The sequence below is a fragment of the Genypterus blacodes genome, unplaced genomic scaffold (genome assembly GCF_046128005.1).
Source record: "Genypterus blacodes isolate CSIRO-AG114 ecotype Tasmania unplaced genomic scaffold, CSIRO-AGI_Gbla_v1 ptg000044l_1, whole genome shotgun sequence".
NCBI lineage: Eukaryota > Metazoa > Chordata > Actinopteri > Ophidiiformes > Ophidiidae > Genypterus > Genypterus blacodes.
This window is the reverse complement of record NW_027466857.1, coordinates 6654297-6677455: the sequence shown is the minus strand read 5'-3', so window position 1 is coordinate 6677455 and position 23159 is coordinate 6654297. Positions and strand designations below refer to the sequence as shown.

The window sequence follows — 23159 nt, the reverse complement described above, 5'->3', positions numbered from 1 at the left end:
TTGATTAGACTATCACCATCTCACTGTGTCACACTGAACTCTAGATAACAACACGTGCTGAATTTACAGGAATGTAAACATTTAGCAACAAGATGGTGAGCTTCATTTCATGGATTGTGTTAATTTGATCTACTTTCTTCTATTGTCATTGTAGTTGTATTTATGTATGCTGGAATAAAACAGCATTAGAGTTTTTGTGCTGCAACTGAGAGAAAAACTTACTTAAAATGAAAGTAAAATGTTCAGCCAATAGTAAAAAAATAAAAAATAAAATCAAGTCAAGTCAAGTCAAGTCAAGTCAAGTCAAATGAAATGAAATGAAATGAAATGAAATGTCAGGTTTACTTGCATGGTCCAGTATCATCATACAAAGTCTTAAATAACTTTACAGGCTCACACAGCAATGATTCACCCCAAGACGTAGAAAGACTCACAGGAAACATTACCATTTAGGGAAAAGTGTGCCAAGAGGACACAGTATGTGATGAGATAAGAGATGTGGTCATGACCTAATAACTAGTTCTCCAAGTGCTCTGATAATGTAGTAACAGATCCAAACAGATAACATCATTAAATAAATATAAATAAATGATCTAATGAAAAGACTTCCATATGTGTGTGCAAAGTGTATCCTCATGTTGTTCAAGCTTGTTTGGTGGGGCAGCTTAGGTTAAGTGAGATGGTGAGGTTGGATTTTATGTGTTGACAAATGAGCAAATAAAACAAAAGAGTAAAAAAAGTTTGTGATAGGTGATTTATGATTATTGTGCTTTGTGAAGTTAGTAAAAAGAAAAAAAGATTTAAAAGGTGATTCTGATTCAAACCTGCAGAGCTCCTCAGGCAGTTATTCCAACCATCAGGGTGCCCTAATAGCATATGATGTTGGCTATTAGGGCCAACTTTACACACTGAGCCCTTACACGCCGTTCTGTAACAGTTGTTGTAATGTCTTTATAATAAAAGGCAGTTTAGACAGATTGTTATGGTCACTTTGGATCAATAAGACTTGGAACTGCAGCCAACTCCATGCAATTGCAGCTGAGTTTGACACATTAGACTCTCTCAGCTGGGTTTTCTCTAATGATCAGCACATGTGGACATGCACAGGTGAAGGCACAGTGAGTGTGTGTGAGTGTGCGTATGTGTGTGTAATGGTCTGTAGAGGGGAGGGGTTTGCTCCAACCTCTGAGGCCTTACTATGCCACTCAAACAGAGTGGTGCTGTCACAACTATAAGCTCTAGTGTCACATTTCCCAAAAGCCGCTTCATCACCTGTGACACACACACGCACACAAAACCACCCCGAGATGTCTCTGAGGACACACCGGCGTTTTGGCAGCAGCGTGTTGTTTCAGGGTGTCACATTACAGGTGCTGGTCCACTACTAGGTAGGGTTCCCAGTGAACACCTACGCTCCCGCTCTCCTCCTCAGTGGGTGTGACAGCCGTATGCAAATGCAGGGGGGGACATCCTCGACCAGTGGAGACAAAGGGTGGATGTCCACTTATGTCATTCATTCATGTGCGTGGTTGGTGGAAGATGTTTGACTACATACACTACAATGCCTAAAGAGAGAAGCAAGCCTGCAAAAAATACAGTGCGTTCTACTCTAGGGATCGAATTATGAATGTAGAATAGTTATATAAATTGAATTGTAATAATTTTGCATGTATTTGTTTTGTTTGATTCCCCCATATACAGTCAGGCCATTAAAAGTCTTTGGTAAAACTGTGTAAACTGTGTTGAATAATTCAAAGACAACTATCCCTTTACTTGAGCTTAGTTTGCATGGTTGCCATGGTAGAGGTGCATGTATAATTCACTGGCTGTGTGAGTTTGACTGTAAAGCAGCTTGGGCTTCCAGTTGATTTCGGAACTGCGATGATTGAACACCGCAGAAATCCATGGATGAAAAGAATAGTTTGTCTGAGCTGCATGGTTAGTTTTGAACGAGAACAAAGAAGGAGTTGGACTGCAGTGTTGTGGATCATGTAAAGTGCCAGTGGGTTTCTAATGGAGGGGACAATGCTGATGCCGGGACAGGAGAAGCCACAGAAGCGGGTGAGGTTCCGCGTGGCTTCGGGGAACAGCGGCCGGGTGCTAAAGGAGATGTTCAAGGATGAGGGGCCTTCAGACTCTTTGGATTCAGACTGTACTAGCAGTTCTGATGCTGAACGGGCCAGTACTCCCTCGACAAGCGGAGACGTGAACGGGCACCTGTATGGTTGCCAGGGCTCTGAGCTGGATGACAGCGAGAGTGAACCCGATGATTTGCTTGTGTACGCCGGGGCCACTAAGGACTGGAACTTTACCACCAAGAGGGTCAACATAACCAGCAAAAATGGAACTGTGAGGGGAGTCAAGCACAAAGTCGTTGCGGGTCAAACACTTTTTGAAAACCTTCCCAACTCCAACAGTGTAAGTACACATGACACCACACAGTGTTCTCTCCTAAAATACAGCATCAAGATCACATCCATAAAAAGTGATGGTGTTAAATTTACATAACTGCTCAAACGATCTCTGTACTAGTTTATCCCTAAAATCCTACTCAAGTCTAGTTACAGGTAGGGAGCTACATGCCAGTGTATGACTGGGATAGAAGCACACAAAAGAGGACAAGGTCACAGGGCAATTAAAGATTAATGATGCATTTCGGTAAGTGTTTCAAGAGAAGCTAATCAGGTTAATGAATTCTCAGCACTTCGCTTTCTAGTTTCTCAGCACAAAGATCTGTTTGTTATCCTCAGGTAACTCTTGGCCTTTGAGCCAGCGCCACGAAAGTCAAGATGAAGAATCCATTTCTGTTCTTCATTCACAGAGCTGTTAGATGAACACACACACAGACACACACACACTGTCTCACCACAGACGAGATAATGCTTCTCTATCTGATGATGTGAGATGTTTACCTGAAGCAGAAGTGTTTACGTGTGATGTTTGTGTCCGATAGAACCTTCCTGGTGTTTTATTTGTTTGGTAAATTTGCATCTGACGACCATTGAATTTGCACTACTGACAACTACAGTGTTTACCAACCAGTAGGGCAGTGTACATTTTTGTGCTTGTTTGACTGTTTTACACTATGAGATTTCATTTCAATGCGGTACGAAAATAAACTTCTAGAGTTTTATGCATGTAATGTACTGAATAGTCAGGGTTCTTTGGTTAAAGCAGTGGTTGGGGGACGGGGGGTGGGGGGGGGGGGATCCTGCTGTCCGTGATTTACACCCGTGGCCGGAAATAATCTAAAAGCAAAAACATGTTGTCCGTGATTTTCACCAGCAACGGACGTTCCCGGTTCCCGGTTTTGTGCGCCGGTGCCCCCTGTAACCCCCCTGAAACCAGTGGTTACAGGGGGGTTGCAGGGGGGACGATATTAAACCCGGCCCCGGTTTTGCGTGCGCGAGCGCTGGGAATGTCACGGACAACAGGTTTTTGTTTTTAGATTATTTCCGGCCACCAGGACCACCGTCCGAAACCACCAGTGTGTCAGGCGCTCCCTGTAACAGGGGAAAAAGCTAAAATAAATCAGAGCATGCAAAATTCCATTATTATTGTTAATCTGCTTTGGCTGAAAGATGTGGAGGGGCATATAGTCTTCATATATCTATTTATGTCCCCTCAGGCGGAGTTATCACTCGAGTTTGGGCGGATAGTGATCTACACAACAAGCTTCCGTGTGGTGAGGACCACTTTTGAGCGATGCGAGATGGTCCGAAAGATCTTCCAGAACCACAGGATGAAGTTTGTTGAGAAGAACATTGCCCTGGACAGTGAGTATGGCAAGGAATTGGAGGAGCGGTGCAAGCGTGTGGGAGAACCTCCTTCATTACCAGTTGTGTTCATTGATGGACACTACCTTGGGGTCAGTTCTCCTCCTATCTCTCCATTCTAATCATATCTGACCTCAATGCCTTAAACATCTTACTCAGACAGCTTTGTTACATACTGATTGCTGACCCTGGGCATTATTTTGCAGGGGGCTGAGAAAATACTTGATATGAATGAATCAGGAGAACTTCAAGATCTTCTGACAAAAATTGAGGTAGGTTCTCAGTGTGAATAATGAATGAATAATTGATATTGGTCAAATCATTTCAATGAGTCAGGATTGAAACAAATGCTCACATTAATGTTAAATAATTCATATTTTTCTGTTGTTTATTGAGCAATCTGGTTACCGGGACAAATTAGCATAAAGGCATCGTAAATTAACGCATTGTATGTCTAAACCCAATGGGATGAAGTGAGTAGGAACCGGAGCAGTCATTTCCCAAATCATGCATGGCATCAATAAAACATGAGCCAACTGCAATGTGAAAGATGCATGCACATCAATAAAGGACCATCAATAATTGAGGCTGTGTTATTGATTTGGCTTCCGACACATTTGTCCAAACACATCGGCTCAGAGCTCGTCACTGCATAGTGCAAACTGAGATTTATGTCAAATATTAGTGTGACACTGACATGCAGCAGATGGGTTCTCCCCAGCTTTGCAAAATACTGTGGCCTTGGATATATTTTGGAGGCCAGATAGAACAAAAAGATCTTTCATAACAGAATATAAAAGCAGTGTGATGGCATTTGAATCAGGCTTTCTAATCACTGCAGGTTAGGAAAAAGCATAAAAGGTTGTGCAGCTTATTTGTTCAGAACTCTGCTACCCTAACATCTGCAAATGATCTACATTTTGGATGCAATCGGGGATTCAAACTCTAAAGAACTTAGTTTCAGTATGACAATCTTGTATCCTCAATATGCTGTATTTTTTAGTCTTTGTTTGAATTCTTGCATATCTACTAATCTCAACAAAATGGGTCCATTTCTCTAGAGGGTACAGCAGCCCCAGACGTGCCAGACCTGTGGGGGCTTTGCCTTCATCCCATGCCCAATGTGCCATGGCAGCAAGATGTCTGTGTATCGCAATTGCTTCACGGATTCCTTCAAAGCCCTCAAGTGCACTTCCTGCAATGAGAACGGCCTGCAGGCCTGTGTGACCTGCAGCCAGTAACCACGTCAAGTGCCTGAGCCACCAGGACCTCACACAGGGTCCAGCATTGGGACTGTATCACAGGCAGCAAAATAATGCTCTGTACTCACAGCAGGACTCTTCTTCCATGGCCATTGTTAGTTAAAAAATAGAATTTGCAATAAAATCGGTCCTTTGGTGGATTTGGTTTGGATATGTTATTATCTTTCTCCTAACAAACTGTCACAAAGCATCATCTGAAAGGGTTACATGGGTCTGACACCCCGCCTGTCCAGTGGGGACTCTTGGACTAGTTTCATCGGAGGTAAACTGAACCTTCTTGTCTAATCAATGGTGATGAGGATGCCTCATTAACATCGCTGCCATCACAGCCAATATCAGACAGAGCAAAGGAGAACAGAGACGCGGGACAGAAAGGGAAAGTCCAGGGCTCAGATTGCAGACATGAAACTGGACCTTTGCTCACAGCGGAGCACTGAGCATCGCTCACACATCACATCAGGACAAAATGGACCACAAAGGTAAAATATGATGGAAAAAATGCAAGAAACACAGACTACAGTTCAAATAAAGCAGAGGAAGTACACAGGTTGCAGCCGCTTTAATGACATTGTGTATATTTGCGGTCCGGGCATACAGTCGCATACAATAATCTTCACATAACACACACCAGCAGCAAAATGTAATGTCACTAGTTGGTTGAATAATGCATTGAGCTGCTAAAGGATTTACACAGGTTTGCTTTGAATAATTCAAGCCAGGGAGGGAACTTAACCTCTTACAAGCAGAAACGCTCGCTCCATTACAGTTGTCTTTAATCCTCCAAAAACAATCTATAAGTGGAATTTTCTTTTAACTGGATGATGTCATTTGTTGGCTTCTATCGAAGGGGTCAGGGAGATGAAGTAGCAGCCCTCAGTAGCAGAGCTCTCTGTGCTGTCATAGCCCTGTACAATGCTGCTTGAACATGATTAGACAAGGCAGCACTGTAAAGAGGCTAAAAGCACAGAGCAGAGCAGGATCACACCATCACACACACACACACGGCGCCTGGATTATTCCGGATCGTCTACCTGTGACGGAGACAGCGAGAAAAAGGATTAGTAGAAAGACAACAAAAACACTCAGTGTGCACAAGAGCTCTTTAGCATGTGGCTGACGGCGCCTTTTGCGTGTGGAAATGAGAACAACAAGCAGCAAAACACCCCCCCCTTTTTCTCCCCCTCTTCCTCTTCTTATAATTCAAGCCGCACCGAATGCTAATGGGGATTGAGGTTTTGTAACCACAGGCTTGTGGTGATGTAGGGGAGGTTACATGAAAATATCAAGACCCCGACTGTGCTGGATGACTGCGCCCCCATCTGAGCGCTTCTGGAGATGAAAATAGTGGGTGGGAAAAAAAGGAAAAAAATCTGAATACATCGAAAAATGCATGGAAAAACATTAACAAGCTTTTTTTCGCGTAACGTTATAGAAAATGCACCGAAATCAAATCGAAAATGCACAAAACTGCGAGATGTTTTTGTATTTCACAGCGACACAACGGATCAAACCTTTCTAATAACCGATCAGCCAGATGTTATGGATGTTTTTAATCACAACGTGCACAAACTATTGAGCAGGGGACACATGGAAATAAGACGAGATGGGCAGTGGCACTGATACAGTTGACTGGGGTGATGGCATGACGAGAGACATGACACGGATATGCGCGGAACACCCAAAAAAATGTCAAAATATTTAATTGTTAAAAACCTGCAACGATGAGTCCAATTTGCTCCATTTTCCGAGGCTTGCTGGGTAATTATTTCAGTCGAGTAGTCTAGCGTGGTCCAGCCGCGATGCTGTGCGTAATGTTTTGAATGGTCGGTAATGCGCAGACTGGTTGGAAATGACTGGTTTTTTATTGACGTCAGGGTGCAAACTACTGCCCCCTTTCGGTTAAGAATATAACTGCACCATATCTTCATGCATTCCAGTCAACGGAAAAAAAAGAAACAAAGAAAAAGCTTTAGAATTTACCTCTTTCATGGTTGAGACACGTTCATGTTGGGACCGTTAAATTCTTCATGGATATCCAAGATTCAGATAGGTCTTCGTGCAATACCAGAGGAGAAAAAAATGAATTGTAGGATTTTCCTTTGTTTAAAAGGATGGTAAAGTATTATTGTATCAGAGAGCTCAAGTCCGAATGAAGTCCCAAGTCAGTGGCGCCAAAGTCAGTCGAGTTGCAAGTCTGTTTTGATGATGTCAGGTTTAGTTCAAAGTCAACCAATTCACTGCATTTCCTAAAATCTAATATGCTGTTTCTTCTTAGTTCTCCAGTCCACATGCGAACCTCGACAACTTCACAAGAAGATGCCAAGGTGAAGCAACGCCTTAATAATAAATATCCAAATAAAGTAATTCTAAGATCAAATTCATAAATACTGCATGGCAAAAAAAGAAAGCAAAATAAATTAATAAATTAATTTAGATTTATTCCAACTCCTTCAGCAGTGGCAATATTGCAATAACCAAAGGGAAATATTACATTATTAACACATTTAAAAAAATGTACATATCCACCCTCCCAACACAGCACAAATGCCTCCAGCCTACATCCTGAAGTAGAATAAGATAATAGTTCCTCTTTGAGAAAAGGGTTGTAAGATGGGATATCTGACGCTGAAACCTCCACACACACACCTTACAATAATTGAGTCATGTCAAGTAAAAGCAGTCACTTTATGCAATTAAGATTTCAGCTTAATATCCTGTTAGCTCTCTGGATCATTTGGTACACACACACACACACACACGGTGTTCGTAGCCTGAATTATTAAAACGTGACATTTCCTTGACGATAGATGGATTTTAAGCTTGCGTGAAACCTGTACTGTATGGGGCTTAATCAGTTGTTTGATGCCTTTTCTTGCCACAAAATGATGTTGCACAGCTGTTTATAACTTATTTACAGTGTGGGGGGGAAAAGGCGCAAGGATGTGTTGTTCCGTGCAAATGCATCCATACAGAACTTCATCTTTGGAGGAAATACAATCAGTCTTGTGCCTCTAAGCTGCCGACCTCAAAATGGAACTTGCTCAGCCTTAACTCGGGACAACACGGCTTAGAAATGTTCAGCGCAAACAAAACAATAAGAGGAAGTGAAAGAGCAGGTGGCGACTTGAAGATGGACACTGCTAAATAATTCGACAAAATTTACACGTTATTCTTTTGATTTGTTCCTGCAATATATTGTCTTATATAACTTTGTAAGTGCTCTATATGGGAATAAGATGCAGTGGTGGCCTATGTACTTGTGCATATGTTCATGTAATGTTGTATTCAACATGAGTCCACTCTGCACGTCAATTAAATAACTCAAAATTAACATGATGTCCTAATAACACAATTTAAATGGAAGATTGCTTTTTTCTTATGGCTGCAACAAAATCTATTTCCACAAATCCACAGCTTAGCTGAGGAATTTGCAGTAGCAACACAAATTCTTGCGTTCCTCGGTTTTTCAGAAAAAAAAACGATATCAGCATACTTCTATATCTGTTGGAGTATATAATTTTACATCTGGTTTCCTTTGCACTGAAGTAAAATCACTGGTGTGGATCAAGAACGCCGTTATATTTATGTACAAGTCTTCTAACTGATACTGGTCCAGTTTTGATCGCGAAACCAAATCTTACTGTCAAATCCAAACACATTTGTGCAGGAATGTGAAATCAAAGAGGATGAATAAACTGTGCAATAACTGCTTGTGCACTCTTAGGAGAGATTTAAATAACTCCTGAAATTCAAAGAAACTACTGTTAATCTGACGAGTTTAGCCACAAACACTGGTATCTGATCTTAAAAAGCAGAACTCTTGGGTCGCGTTCAAGCATCACAACAACAAGTTTACTGCCACAGCACCATCTTGGTGCGTTTCTGAGCTATTCTACTGTAAGACTTGTGCAGAGGCAAAAGGTTTGTCAGGTGGTGGGTTGGGAGGCAGATTTGCAGGTTGGGGAGGCAGGCTTGGCCTTCCTTTCACCTTGTCCTCTCCTGGGGTTCTTCTCAATGTCCTCTTCAGATGCGTAAGGTATCAAAGGATCTCCAAGTCTACGTGGCGGACCTCGGGGTTACGTTGCTGTTAGGGGACAAAATAAAATAACAAATGAGTTTACAAGGTTTACAATCAAGAGTGTTGCTGGAGAAGGACCGGTAAAGCACAAGTTACCTTGAGTTCTTTCTCCAAGCGGTCTACCTCCACTCCCAGTGTGTCAATGATGCACTCCCCGTGCTTCAGCATGAAGCTCTCGAGCTCCTCGGGAGTCTTCACCAGCTGAATCTCCTGCAGAGGCACAAAAGTACATACTCAGCTAGGATACAGGTGGAAGGACTTGATGGATGCTGGATACATCTAAAGCCAGTAACACGCTAAACCAAAAAAGTAATTTAAGGGTTGACTACATACGAAGAAATGATTCATACTAACAGGGATGATGAGAACTTACGTTGAGGATTTGGTCAATGTCTTGTTTTTCCAGATAAGACCGTGTCACAACTCGGCCATCGAAATCAACTTCCGCCTTGAAGCGCACTTTACTCAGTCCCAGATCTGTGGCCTTCACGTCATGGATGGCCCTGGTCATTAAAAACATATAGGGGAATGTCTTTCATTGGATTCCAGGACAGGCGGGTAAGAAAAGGCACATGTCGCTTTAATAACCATCTCATTCACTCACCTGACGGCCGGGTCATTCTCCAAGAACTCAGTAAGCTTCTGTACGCGCTCAGGCTGTATGGAGCGTCCCAGCAGGGCCTCTGTGTTGGTGTAGATGAGGAAGGCCGAGACGGTCCCCAGCAACGTGCCCACGCCCAGGGAGCCCAAGCTGTCATAGAAGGGGTTACCTGGGACGGGAGGGGGAAAAAGGAAAACAAGGAAAGTGGCATGTCAGCCAAATAGGAGGCCAATATTCCAGAAGACAAGAGACAGACATTGAACTCCTGGGGGGTAATTTAGCACCTCAAGAGAAGCAGAATAAATCATAGTGCAGATAAAGAGGCAATTAAACAATGAACTTGGTTATGTGGCGGCTTATGTACAGAAGGAGCGTCTGGGTGATTACCTGTGAGCGAGGTCAGGCCCATGCAGCTGGAGGCCATGATGACTCCCAGGACAGCAGCAGCGTCCTCCAGCAGGACCACGTTGGTGCTGGGGTCTCGACTCTGCATGACTGCACAGTTACGGTGAGCGTCAGGTATACGTTTGCTTTCACGCGGAGAAAATACACACAGATTTGTGCTCGACTTACCGTATTCATAAAAAGACAATCCGTGATGTTGGGCGCTCTTCTTTATCTCATTGATGGCAACTAGTAACGTGGCTGAGAAGGGAAAATGGAACTGGTCAGACACAAATGGTGCAATTCCATTCTAAATATCCAATCTGTGATAGTACAACGCACCTCCTTCAGACACCAGAGAGCCCGCCAAAATACAGTAGGCCTGTGAGAGAAGATCACAACACAAAAAATTATTATATTTGGGTACAGTTCCTACAGCTTTAGCAATCACAGAATTCAGTACAAATTCAGCAAAACACCTCTTTATTTCCATTTCATTCACATTATTTTCACTTTTACTGCATAAATGTCAGATCATGTTACCCCCACAGCACCTACACAAACTGTCAGCAATCTAAGTAACATGTAAGTAGTAGATGTGTATCAAAAGTAGATGGCAATGTCAAGCAGAAGTGAAGAAATCTTGACGTTTAGTTTCAATTCACATATCAAAGTTAGTGACATGAATATGAAACAAGTTCCTCCCCGTTCTATAAATGGATTATTATGCGGTACTGGAATGGCTTTTGTAATCATTAACTTACCAGTAGATGTAGTCAAAATTTGTTGGTCTGATCAACCTGACTTTAACTTGAAGAAGATGACTAGAATGTGGATGTGTCAGAAATTTAAATGGCTAGAGAGAAAGTAAAGGTCGTTCTGTGCTAGTTGTTTGTCACAGAGATCTATTTAAACTTTGTGAATTTGTAAATATAACGTATAAAAGGTTGGGATTATGTGAAACAAATATCACAAATTTTGCCGTAAAATCTGTGATCTTGATCTCCGGGGACTTCTAAACGCCTTATACTACAGACAGCATCCAGACGAGTCACTCACCCATAAAAGAGACTCAATAGGCTGTGGGTGCATCAGTCCCATGATGCCATGGTACCAGGAGAGGCCTGCACCCATCATAAAGATGCCCACCCCACTGATGAGGGAGGCGATGTAACGCATGTTGGAGAAGCCGTACCTGGAACAGCAACAGGAGACCATATTACAGCGGATTAAAGCTCATTTCTTTCAATTAAACCAAGTCTGGTTTTTCAATGTACAATATCATTCTTTTGTTGATCTGGATATAGAGCCTAAGCAAACAGTGAAAGCTGTAAATTTGTTACCAGTCCTCATAGAAACTGCTCTAACTAAGCCACTACTGCACCAAATCTAGTATATGTTCCACCTTTCATCAGATTTAATTCTGCCACCAGAGTGCCAGTACACAATGTGACTGCCAAATATTTGTCACTCTTTTTATCCTCTGCTTCTACTCTGCTCCAATCTCTACATTTCCTTTGTGGAGGGCTGCTCGGGTCCATCGTTACATTTGGAGCAGTATAGACGGATGCGGTGCTTACGGGTGGCCGGCGTCAGGGTTGCGGACCGACTGGCTGATTCCCAGGGCGAGCAGTGCCTGGTTGCAGGTGTCGGCCAAGGAGTGGATGGCCTCAGAGAACATGCAGGCGGATCCAGTGTAGACCCACGCCAGCAGCTTGAAGAAGAAATTCAGACCATTGCTGTGGACGGAGGGAACAAGAGAATAAAGATCTCACAGTGCAACGAAATGCAGTGAAACTTGTAATGGCTTTATTTTTACTTGGTCTTTTGTAAATTGTTTGTGTCTTTCATCTTTGACTCTTTGGTCAATCTAAGGTTGGTTTATAAGTGACTTTGGAGGAAACCTTTCACTGTTCATGTGACTTCACGTGCCCTCTAACACAATTATTCTAATCCAATAGGCAACAAGAACTCGTGTGACACAAGGTTTGCATGCATTTCCCATTACAACGGTTCGGGGTTTTGAGATTCATCTGCCGAATTGAACTTTTATACTGCTTGGACTTAAGCAGCACAACTCTGCGTAGTTCTGGATTTTTGTACCGATTTTCAATGCCAAATGCTGTTTGTTCCAAGTACTGAAACTTAAAAGATATGTAGCAATCATGTAGAAACTGAGAATATACTGTACAATATACTACTACCCACTGCTTACAGCACAGTAGCCATTGAAAAGGACTTCACAACAAACCCAAACATTTGAATCAGAGTCATTTGAATGTAGACTGAGGAGGGTAAATAAAATAAATAAACGTACATGCAAATGGCCACCATAACCACCTTCCCCGGGCCTTGAAGGAAAGTTGTCCTCTTGCCCGACCGAGGCTTTATGCAAAATAAAATAAGCACAAGGTGAGGTTAACAGGTACAGTCTGTGCTCTGCTCAAAGCCAAAAACAAGAAAGGCTGTCAATCAAAGCAGTAGGTCAAGGCTCTCAGGTTCTATTATTGCATTGTTAATAAGCTAATTAAAGTTTTAGAACATAAGTTAAGTATCCAACAGGAGATTTTCACTGTCATGAAATACAAATATTTCATTGTCAATAATAATATATCCATAATACATAATATTAAATGAATATTCTGTCAGAACAGGCCGGCACAGTATAGAATTCACCATGACATTCTAATGAAGGGCAGAACAATACAGCACAGTCATTGTACTGCACTGTACGGTAAATAGAGACTGCATGAATGGAACAGATAATGGCATTGTCATATACAAATAGTGTCCTCAAACGGGGCTGTCATTCATTGGTTTAGTTGAAAAGACCAAAGACCAAATTAAGTTTTCGTATTGTTTAAATTTTTTGACAGTAAACGTGTAAACAAAATGATATATGCTCACTCACCTTAGTGTTTCCCCAAAAGTCTTTGTATTCCTTCAACAGCTGCTGATTTCGAAAAATATCTGGGGGTCAACAGAGACCCAAATAAAAGTCAGAACACACCGATGACAGACCAAATATCTAATATTTGCAAATGTTTGATAAAAAATAGAATACAAGTTATACATATATATTTGTATGGGTATGTACATGTAGGTAGAGGCGACACATACTTTCTTGGAATTCCCGCTCCATCTCTTTCCTGAGGTTTCGCTCTCTGGCAAGAGCTTCTGGGCTTCCCCATACATCTAGTGCTCTGACACAGAGAGGAAATTGATCAACCAACACCAGTTAGAGAGCCAAGTTCTTTCAATGAAAATCTGTTCTTTAGAGTAGAAATTGAAGGCATATCAATCTTTCTATTCATCATTCCTGACTACAGTATAGGAAGTGTATGGTTTCAGAAGGTCGAAAGCAACTCACTTTGCCTCCACATCTGAGCGCAGGAACACAGTGAAAGCCTCTGTGTCATCATGGGGGCTGCGTCTTCTGATCTTCCGCAGTTGTTCCAGGTCACTGTGATCACATGAGAAACTTAATGTGAGCACTTCAAATGTATTTACCTTGTCACAGCACAATGTTAATTCATTGACTCTTCTGTCATGGTAGTAGATTGTTGGTAGCACAATACCAATCTTACCACTCTTGACATAAAGAGCCTAAAGTGTGTGTACTGTATGAAAGCACATAACATATATTTTGGTTACAGGACTTACCTTGTTTTGAGGCAGAACTCATTCATGGCTCGAACTGCAGTGATGAAGTTGTTCTGAGTGTATTTAGCTCCATATTCCCTCTTCTTCAGCACAGCCCGTACTGATCACATGAAAACAGGCCATAAATGATATACTCACATTTATTGTCTTATTATTATTGTTGTTATTACATCCTCTGAATTCACTCCAAACATCTGTATAATCCCAAAAAAAAATCACACCCTACCTTTTACTTGAATTGTCTCAGCTTTCGTCAGTGCCTGTGTTTTGGCTTTGCCTAGGGATGGCAGAGCATGCAAACAAACAAGTTCAATAAAACAAATACTATCCTACAAATCAAAATAGCTAAAATCCAAGGACAAACTTCTCCAGCAGACTGAAACATTAAAGCTTCTCACCTGGCACGTCTGGGGAGTTTTGTGCCTCACCAGACAACACCTGCTCTGCCACAGGAGCATCGCCCGATCCTGCTTCTGGAGGTTCATCTTTACTGCTGCCAGAGGTAGAGTAGTACTGGACATTGCCCAGCCCTAGAGCAGCTATACGGCAGTCTGGATGGCCGAGCCACCAGCTATGTAGGCCTCCACTTTGCCAACCTGAAGCAAAATATGTTTTAATCTGGTGATCAAGCATCTGCAACGCGTCTCTGCGCAAGAGGCCAGATCCTTAAGAAACAAGTACAGGTTGAGTGTTGGACTAACCAGAGTCCAAATTAAGTGGTGATATTACCCTGAAAGCACTAGTGGACGCTTGCAGTAATGTTAGATGCTGAAGAAAACGATTTTTACAGTAATTTGTTGACTGAATTTACCTTTCTATTGTACCCGTCTACAGTGTCTATTTGCATTTCCGTGCAAATCTGGACATTGTTCTGATGGATTTTCTGTCTGTCTGACCGCTTTAAGCTTTTCGTTAAAACTGCAATACGCAACAAAAACACATTTAGGTAACTGTTTTCCAACACATGTACAACCACGGGATGATTCAAGCTAAAGTCACCAGGTAACGTGGATACTCGTAGATCCAAGACACCTGTAATAGTTTTACTCACCATAACTCAGCGGGGGGACCCTCGGTGTTCGTTGAGCCAGAGACGCCCTGTGCTGAAGTGAGATCTTGAAGAAGACTTGCCATGGTCTGTGGCTCAGGCCGGGGAACATCCTCGCAGCGGCGGGACTCGGGACTCAAGTGCAGGAACTGGCTGTGAAGTTACATACAGCTCAGTCACCGTTGCGATACCACGGCTAACCCAATTAGCCACACAAGATTAACGCTTTCTGTTGATCAAACTGCCTGCTCGCCGAAGCTGACATTGTTGTTACACACATAATAAACAATACTCACACATATTCATACGCAGCTACTTAAAGATGAAGCATTAGCAGTTGTCAGTGCTGGTAATTACTTGGCTAGCTAGCTAGCTTTAATGTTTGTCGGCGTACGACCGGTGTTGCCGATTAATGAGTGACCATGTAAACCGGTGGCTTAACACCTTAAACTGTCGGTGTTTACGTATAGAGACGACAGATGTTGAAAATAAAGAGATAATTTGGTTCAAAGTTTACTCCCAGATATTTCTATATTATTTAACATTATTTATTCATTGTCCGAGACAACTATATCGCATCTTCCTATTTCATACATTATTTATTTTCACAACTTTTCATAACCAGCTATTTCATTGTAGGTACCAACACTAATAGACAAGCATTTTCAACATATAGGAGCATAAAGCGTCCCAATTGCGTTTAGATGTCGTACATAACAGCACCACCTTTATAGTTTGACATAAAAAACGGTAAATATACTATCATTATATAGCTGTCTATAATACGGTCAATTAGCATGAGGTACTTTCGAATATTAATCAGGCATTTACCAAGTTCACACTGAATGACTGCTGCTCGTCTTCAAAATCTGCAGCTACGAGGCGAAAGTCATCAATCTGCGCGGAACTTGTTAATACATAACAGCGGCTAACTCCTCATAATTACCAACACAGTGCCAGCTAACGACTCCGGTGGCTAGCGATTTTAGCTTTGCTAAGCTAGGCATTGCCAGACACCTTTATTAACAATTTCAGAGCATTACAACATTCTCCCATTAATAGCGACACCTGGACGGTCAACACATTCAAAAAAGCTGAGTCTGAAACAACAAACCTTTCTCTTATGATGTATGTACCGCATAATCTGTATCCATTTCGTGAATCTATGAACACCACCAAGTGCAACAAACACACACGTGACAGGATGACGGCATAACCTGGTTCTCGCGAGAGTTTGGGGCAATTGCTATGCTAGTCATCGCGATAATAGTCACAAACCAAGGTCATTCTTATTTTCTTAGTTAAAGTATTTCTTCATTAATTCGATATCACACAGTTATGTCCCGTTTGCAAAGAATTCAAGTCTTAAACGCTTCACATAAGCCTTTAAATGTTGGGCCCACAATTAACAGTAAACACTCCAAATATAACACCGGTGGACCATCTTAAAACTGTTAAAAAAGGAGACACCTTCTCCCCGTTTGACCTGTTGCACCATCACGGCCGAATATTGTGTAAAGCCTTAGGGTGTTTCTCCATAAAGAAAATCCAGCTCCCTCTATACAGATTAGACAAGTGCTTTGTTTATTCTTAAACCAGTTGTCACGCCCAAGTCAATCCTTTCTTAACACAGGCAACAAAATAACAAACGACTCAATCACTGAAGAGAATCAAGGTACCATCTGACACACAAAAGCTAAGAAAAAGAAATGAAGTCATTTATACAACAGTACAGTAGATATGTTATGCCCCTTTGTTTGGTTGTACTGTAAATAAGCGCCTCAATGGGCAGGGATGTGTAAAGTATTCATTTGACAAACTGACAAGTCAAGTAGGTCACTTTTTCTTGGTCCATTTGGGTGACAAACTAGAAAAATGAAACACAGTGCACAAATAAGGTCACTCAAGTGTGAGGAAATGGAAGTATGTCGGCGATTAAATAAGTCTTCATGTTGTTGAAATAATATGGAGTGGGAAGTTAGTGTTTTAACGCATTGTGACCAACTCCTCAGAGGACGTGGGGTGGATAGCAACGGTCTTGTCAAAGTCTGCTTTGGTAGCTCCCATCTTGATGGCCACAGAGAAGCCCTGCAGCATCTCGTCACAGCCCAGGCCCTGCATATGTAGGCCCACCACCTGTGGAAGACGAATCGATTTGTACATGCTGTAGAAATTAATGCAGTGGTTTGTGTAAAAAAACATAGAGACAATTGTGGCTTCAAGGAGAAATTCCATCCACAGATACAAAACAGTGTTGAACCATTTGCATGTAGGTGTTAACACGCTCCAGCTACCTGCCTTGCATAGCCATACTTCGGTTTTTCCATGACCCACAGAGAGTTTGTATGAACATGTTGCATTCAGAGTAAATAAAACGTGTCTGGAAATGTAACAATAAAAAAAAAAAAACTTTGTAATAAACAATAGCTGTCATTTGGGGAAGAAAGAGATGACTCCTACCTTCTCCTCTTTGCCCACACACACCAGCTTCATGATGCATTGACTCTTCCTGGTTGTGAGGGCATGATACATTGGAGTGAAGGAAGTCTTATAAGTCTTCACATTCTCTTTTCCACTGCTTTTGATGGCCTCCTCTGTGATAGACACAATGAAACAATGTAACCATGACAGCTTCTGTACGAGAGAATGAAACCAGGATTCATGTAACATGTTTATGAATAGCACGGATACAGATTGATTCTTTAGAACAACAATAGACAAACAGCCATTTCAAAACATGGAAGAGGACATCTTTGGTATGTGTGCACTCACCTTCTGTGAGACCCATCATGCCAATGGGTGGGTGGCTGAACACCACAGTGGGGATACTGGAGTAGTCCAGCTTGGAATCTGCTTTGCCCTCAAACAGTCTGTGTGCCAGCTTTCTGGCTGCTGCGATGGCAACTGCCAGTACATAAAAAGATACAATCAGAATACAACTTCAGAAACAACAAATGTTTCAAATTGTCAAGTGAAAATGCCTCAATCGCACAGTAAAACATTTACAAATACAATACAACACGCATGTGCTGCATCTTTTTTTATTTTTGAACAACTATGACATTTGTTCTGACCAAATTTAGATACAAAAAAAGTTCAGAATATTATTTTTTCAAGTCATGACACACGTGTATATATATTGAACAGCATTCCTGAAACAGTTTGGGTTGTTAGTACCACTACTGCCTACCAGGAGTGAGAAGGGCTTTGCCACAAACATCTCCTAATGCATAGATCCCTGGACGGCTGGTGTTCTGGAAGTCATCAACCACAATATGGCCTCCATGATCAGTTTTCAGACCCTGATGAAAAGCAAAAAAATTTGAAAATTAATACTAAATCGCTCGAATAGCACATTGTAGTTAAAAAAAGGTGAGAAGAGGTCAGATTTTCACTGTGACTCATGCTACTGTGGAGAATAAACATGGCAAAAGCGACCTGCACTTCTTGACATGTAATTATTAAGTGTGGATTTAAATTAACATCAAGTTAGAAAGCCTTTCAGAAATGCAGCAGACTATTACCACTTCGCCAATGTTCAGCCCATAAGTGTTGGGCTGCCTGCCTATGGCCCACAGCAGACAGTCCACCTCCTGGATGGTGCTCATCTTCTCCTCGCCGCTCTTCTTCTCATGGTCTTTGGTGGCGAGCGTCACCTCAAGGCCCTTTTCTGTTTTACGTACAGACTTCACCTGGGTGTTCTTCCACAGGTCCACACCAGAGTTTTGTAGTACTTTGGTGCAATTTGCACTGATGAAGCTGTCAAAGCTCCTCAAAACCTACAAAATAGGAGGACAAAACAATGTTTCCCCCATTCTTCTGATCATAATTCAGTTATTTATTTCCAACAACTGCCTTGATATTCTCGCCTATTTCTTACTTCTGCCTGCCGAATAATGAGGGATGTTTCAGACCCCAGGGTGGAAAGGATCCCTGCCAGCTCCACTGCGATATATCCAGCACCTACAACGACACTGCGCCTTTTGGGAAAACAAAGATTTAATTACAAGCACCAATATTCACAAGTAAACAACTAATGAAGGAGATTATATGCAAGCTTACTTTGGGAGGCTTTCAAGCTCAAAAAACCCATCACTGGTGATGCCCAGACTTGCCCCTGGAATGATCAAAAAACAGAATATTTGGCTGAAAATAGATTAAAATAAGCCAACCACAGCAGCTGACGAAGATGTTTACATTTTACAAGCTGCGGCTGCAATCATTTTACCGGGAATCTCATCATCAGTCATGACAGTAGGGTGCCCTCCAGTGGCGATAAGGATGTGAGGCGCTGTGTACTTTCTCCCGTCAACCTCCACGGTGGGTTCAGGATCACTCGTAAACCTTGCGTGACCAAGAATTGTAGGGATTTTAGCCTGGAAGGGGATAGATGTAAACACAGCAAGCCGGACGTCATTTGTAAAAAAAAATAAACAAGCGTTGTTATAAGTATTTATCTTATGAGGATGAGATCATCTGATTCGCCCATGACCCTAAGCAGGGGTCATGGTCATTTAAATAGGGAGGGAAACATATTACATTGGAAATCAAATACTGGAAAGAAACATACAGTACCTTGTCAAGGTTGTTGCGGTAAATGCGGTTGAGGTTACTAACATAGGCATCCCTTTTAGCCTTCAGGGTTCTGCAGAGGATATGATAGAAGATAGGATTATCAAAACAGCTTTTGTTTACCAAAAGAAAAGGTGCTGATTCTGTGTCCAATAGATACATGTAAAACCATTCACAGGCTTGTACATATGATTTATTGCAGTACAGTTTACTGTTCGCCAAACCAGCTAACAAGTTGATTCACTGGTTCCTTTTATACTGTTAAGCCTTTTTTCCACTGGTTAGAAAAGAACTATGTGCAATGCTGCAGAATGTAGTAGCAGAGTGGAATATTCACAAACACTGGCATTAAACAAAGGCCTCTTGCGGGATTTTTGCAGGAAAAATGCGGCATATCCTGAGCAGAGATCTAATCTTTGACAACCTCCTTGTTCAGCTTCATACATACAGTCACAGAAAATTCACACCTGGGAGCTGATCAGCACAACCGCTGCATTCTGCATTTCTGCGATATGCTGGGGGAAATTTGGGCTCCAATGCTTTTCTGACGGTCACAAGGGAATTGGGTGTTTTGATATCTTCAGCTTCACTAACCGTAACCCACTTTCCCCCAACTGCCCCAGGGATTCAAAACGGGCAACTATCAGCTCTCAAGCCTGCAGCAGTCTACAGGAGCTCGGCAAGAAGAAATTATTCTGGAGGCCAAAGTGTCGACATTTACACTTCCAGTAGATTGGTTGTTTCCATCAAGAGAAATCTAATGACTTTCACTTGGATAACAATATTAAGTAAGATAAACACTGGAATGAATTCCTTATGCTACCATTTGATATGCCGCCAATAACATTCTTCATGCTGTAATTAGTGATCAGTGAGATTGTGAAAATATATCCCAACGTTTGATTTGAGTGTATGTTATTTGATATAATTTGGCTTTTAAATGTAATTTAAACTTAATGAACAATACTTAACTATTCATATTGTATTTGCGAGTTTATTCACATTAGTCACATTCCTTCTGCTACAATGATAAAATAATAATAAAAATGTATGTAAATGTTTTAATGCATTTGTTTATTGACTAAATACAAATAAACCACAACTGATAACATTAAACCTTCACAGGGGTGTAACTTATAATGGCGCTTAGAGGTCTACTGAACATGATGAAGTGGACAGTCTGCTTGTTTCCTCATGTTGCAGCCGCTCCCACGACAGCTATATCTTTCATAACCATAACAGCAACACAACACAGACAGATAGGGATGTGGGCTAAAGTGAAGCAACACAAAGACACGACCAACCAGGAAAGTGACACCTCTCAGTTCCTGTAATAACCAGGCGGATTAAAAAGGAGCCCATTGTTGGCGAACACGGGAATAATACATACAGTAACAGATACTTACTGCCAAGTGAAATGGACATTTTCAACCTCAAAGCCATAATCGGAGTGATCATGGAGGTATTCAGCATGAACGGCAGCATTCCACATAACCTGCAGAGAAAGGAAAAGGCATTTCAACATGAGCATATTCCCCTGCCTCCGATTCAAATCTCTGCTTTGTAGATATAGAACAGTACCTTTTTAGGGACACAGCCAACATTCACCTGAAAGAAAAAACAAACAAAAGGAATGGAATGGTTGGATAAACTGGATCAACTTGTTTCTTTTCGCAAACAAATCATAATAAGGAAAAAAAGAAAACCGTCTCAGTGTTACACAATCGGCAGGAGTGGAAGTAAAAGTGTTGCACATAAACTTTGCAGCCATCTCCTCTTTCAACATTTTATCCCACATTATACCAACTCCAAACACAGGAACATAAACACCTACAAATATGAAGACATTGTACATCCTCGACATCATCATCATTACAATTCTCATAATCATAGACAATGAGAATTTCCCTTCATGTGTACTACACGTTAACCCACTTCTTCTTTCACTTCTGTACCTGCTTCTGATTCTTAACTATGGTCTTTGTTTAGTATCGTTTCTTAAGTTAAACTATATTGCATTTTAATTGATTTTGTAGAGGGATTTCTTTTAACATTTATTCATTTTGCATCATGTTAAATTTATAATTTTCTTTAGGACAAATGATGTTTCATTTACACTGTGTATGTTCTCATTTGCAGCCCTCGATGCACAAACCACCTCTCAATCGCCTCAAGTGCATATAAATAATTCTCTAACGTGAATGCATGTCTTTTTAATGAAGGTGATGAACAGCTTTTCTCCGGTTTCACCTCCATGAATGCAAAACTTCCCCAAAAGGGACAAAAACAGCTCAGATGCTACACGGTCAAATTATGTGGATAGCTGAACAAAGTGTTGAACATCTTATTCCAAAATAACGATGATTAATATGCAATCCCCTTTCCTTTCCATGGCATCATGGAAGATGGCGGCGGATATTTGATTCCATCAAGCCACAACAGCGACACACACAATGGGCTCTGGTCTTGGGTGATAAGGTCTGTTTGTGTTCCAATTCATCAAAGAGGTGGGTTCAGGTCACGGCTCTGTGTTGGCTCATCAAACTCTCCCACACCGACTTTTCTCGCACGCAGACACGTAAAGGGCTTAACCAAACTGCATCCACATCGCTTTATTTCAAACTGTTTGAAATGTCATGGATGTAAACATTACCATTTCCTCTCACGTTTATTTGAAGCAAGAACAACATGAGAAACAGCCGACACCACTACTGAGTCGGTGAAGCTTCTATTTACATAGGTGTCCACATACTCTTGCCTACTTTCGTTGCTTTCTAATTCCATCAAAACTGACAAATGTTGTAACACAAAAGTTGGCCAGAAATTTCGCAGTTAAACAGACAATTAACACGTGTTTGTGAATGCTATTTAGAAGACAGCAGAGCTGTGTTTTGTGTTACTCACGCAGGTACCTCCGAGTTTGTGACTCTCTATCACGGCGGTTGATGCCCCGAGCTCGGCCGCCCTCCGAGCCCCTGCCAGACCCCCGGAGCCGCCGCCGATCACCAGAAAGTCATAACGTGTTGCTGCATTTGAGGCCATACCACGGAGGAGAAGTGTGTGTCTGCGAAACAACCAGGACAACCGCTTGGTGAAGCTGAAGTAGCAGACAGGTTGTGTTCGGGTGAGCTTGTTGAATATTGCCATAACCAGGAAGCACAGTGTGCGTGTGAGTGTGTGGACACATGGGAGGGACAAATGAAAGGCCATTGCTGTGTCATTGTGAGCTGGCACAATAGTGTGTGTAAATCCTAGAAAACTGTTTTCACTGGAGGTAATAACGGTCTTCACCTGAGGACAGCTTACCTTGGTAGTAGCAGTGACGCAGCGGGGAGCAGTCTGCAGGTCCTTGAACACATCATGAGTCAAACTATTTTGCATTTCAATCAGACGCATCAACAGCTTGTCAGTTCTGTATCTCCACCTGGTCACTTTGGAGTTGGAAGGCCGTGGTTTATTGTAGTACTCACAGTAATTCAAATGTAATGTTGTGCTCAGGGTGGTGAAACGATCATAACACGGTGATAAGTGCGCAAACGTATTCAAGAATACAACCTATACTACGCCAGACTATCTGTCAAAAACAACAAAGTAAAATATAGATTATCCGGTCACAACTTTTCAAGTTAAAATTAATTGTTGTCCAGTAAGTCCTGCAAAATAGTTTTGAGTCATTAACACATCTCAGCCAAACAGGTTTAACACCTGGGTGTAATATCGGTATATTTTATAAAAATGAACTTCACTACACCATCCCCGGTTTTATTTCATGCTA

General features: G+C 41.7%; 3 protein-coding genes across 7 annotated transcripts; 1 reads left to right on the top strand and 2 right to left on the bottom strand.

Moving 5' to 3' along the window:
• The first annotated feature begins 1884 nt into the window (after window positions 1-1884).
• On the top strand, window positions 1885-5077 carry grxcr1a (glutaredoxin and cysteine rich domain containing 1 a). The gene is made up of 4 exons (XM_076149170.1): window positions 1885-2418; window positions 3629-3868; window positions 3983-4048; window positions 4838-5077. The coding sequence occupies exons 1-4, from the start codon at window positions 2014-2016 to the stop codon at window positions 5015-5017; spliced, it is 891 nt and encodes a 296-aa protein (XP_076005285.1). The 5' UTR covers window positions 1885-2013; the 3' UTR covers window positions 5018-5077.
• A 2382-nt stretch (window positions 5078-7459) lies between these two features.
• On the bottom strand, window positions 7460-16234 carry slc30a9 (solute carrier family 30 member 9). 2 transcript variants are annotated; one of them, XM_076148954.1, is made up of 18 exons: window positions 15109-16234; window positions 14816-14965; window positions 14163-14360; window positions 13991-14041; window positions 13765-13864; window positions 13472-13564; window positions 13222-13304; window positions 13013-13071; window positions 12419-12486; window positions 11682-11840; window positions 11161-11296; window positions 10444-10483; window positions 10291-10362; window positions 10105-10212; window positions 9721-9886; window positions 9490-9619; window positions 9213-9326; window positions 7460-9122 (listed from the first exon to the last, which is right to left on the bottom strand). In XM_076148954.1, the coding sequence occupies exons 2-18, from the start codon at window positions 14922-14924 to the stop codon at window positions 9078-9080; spliced, it is 1731 nt and encodes a 576-aa protein (XP_076005069.1). In that variant the 5' UTR covers window positions 14925-14965; window positions 15109-16234; the 3' UTR covers window positions 7460-9077. The 2 variants fall into 2 exon arrangements, with proteins under 2 accessions (XP_076005069.1, XP_076005068.1); XM_076148953.1 differs by having other exon boundaries at window positions 15927-16234.
• Window positions 16235-16373: 139 nt separating this feature from the next.
• On the bottom strand, window positions 16374-22957 carry gsr (glutathione reductase). Of its 4 annotated transcripts, XM_076148957.1 has the most exons (13): window positions 22691-22957; window positions 22289-22448; window positions 20966-20992; window positions 20791-20879; window positions 19388-19457; window positions 19041-19188; window positions 18875-18929; window positions 18693-18792; window positions 18337-18591; window positions 18003-18114; window positions 17585-17716; window positions 17273-17406; window positions 16374-16948 (listed from the first exon to the last, which is right to left on the bottom strand). In XM_076148957.1, the coding sequence occupies exons 1-13, from the start codon at window positions 22744-22746 to the stop codon at window positions 16799-16801; spliced, it is 1488 nt and encodes a 495-aa protein (XP_076005072.1). In that variant the 5' UTR covers window positions 22747-22957; the 3' UTR covers window positions 16374-16798. The 4 variants fall into 4 exon arrangements, with proteins under 4 accessions (XP_076005072.1, XP_076005070.1, XP_076005073.1 ...); XM_076148955.1 differs by lacking the exon at window positions 22691-22957 and having other exon boundaries at window positions 22289-22556; XM_076148958.1 differs by lacking the exon at window positions 22691-22957 and having other exon boundaries at window positions 22297-22553.
• Window positions 22958-23159: the final 202 nt, after the last annotated feature.

Excerpts from the sequence above, each read along its gene's own strand:
- grxcr1a (XM_076149170.1), top strand. The coding sequence starts at position 2,014 with ATGGAGGGGACAATGCTGATGCCGGGACAGGAGAAGCCACAGAAGCGG. Across the intron at positions 2,419-3,628 it reads ACCTTCCCAACTCCAACAGT|GCGGAGTTATCACTCGAGTT; the intron begins GTAAGTACACAT and ends ATGTCCCCTCAG. Across the intron at positions 3,869-3,982 it reads TTGATGGACACTACCTTGGG|GGGGCTGAGAAAATACTTGA; the intron begins GTCAGTTCTCCT and ends ATTATTTTGCAG.
- slc30a9 (XM_076148954.1), bottom strand. The coding sequence starts at position 14,924 with ATGTTCCCCGGCCTGAGCCACAGACCATGGCAAGTCTTCTTCAAGATC. Across the intron at positions 11,841-12,418 it reads GTTATGGTGGCCATTTGCAT|CAATGGTCTGAATTTCTTCT; the intron begins GTACGTTTATTT and ends CTCCGTCCACAG. Across the intron at positions 9,327-9,489 it reads ACATTGACCAAATCCTCAAC|GAGATTCAGCTGGTGAAGAC; the intron begins GTAAGTTCTCAT and ends GTGCCTCTGCAG.
- gsr (XM_076148956.1), bottom strand. The coding sequence starts at position 22,531 with ATGGCAATATTCAACAAGCTCACCCGAACACAACCTGTCTGCTACTTC. Across the intron at positions 19,189-19,387 it reads ACCGCAACAACCTTGACAAG|GCTAAAATCCCTACAATTCT; the intron begins GTACTGTATGTT and ends ATCCCCTTCCAG. Across the intron at positions 17,717-18,002 it reads CAAAGCCCTTCTCACTCCTG|TTGCCATCGCAGCAGCCAGA; the intron begins GTAGGCAGTAGT and ends ATGTACTGGCAG.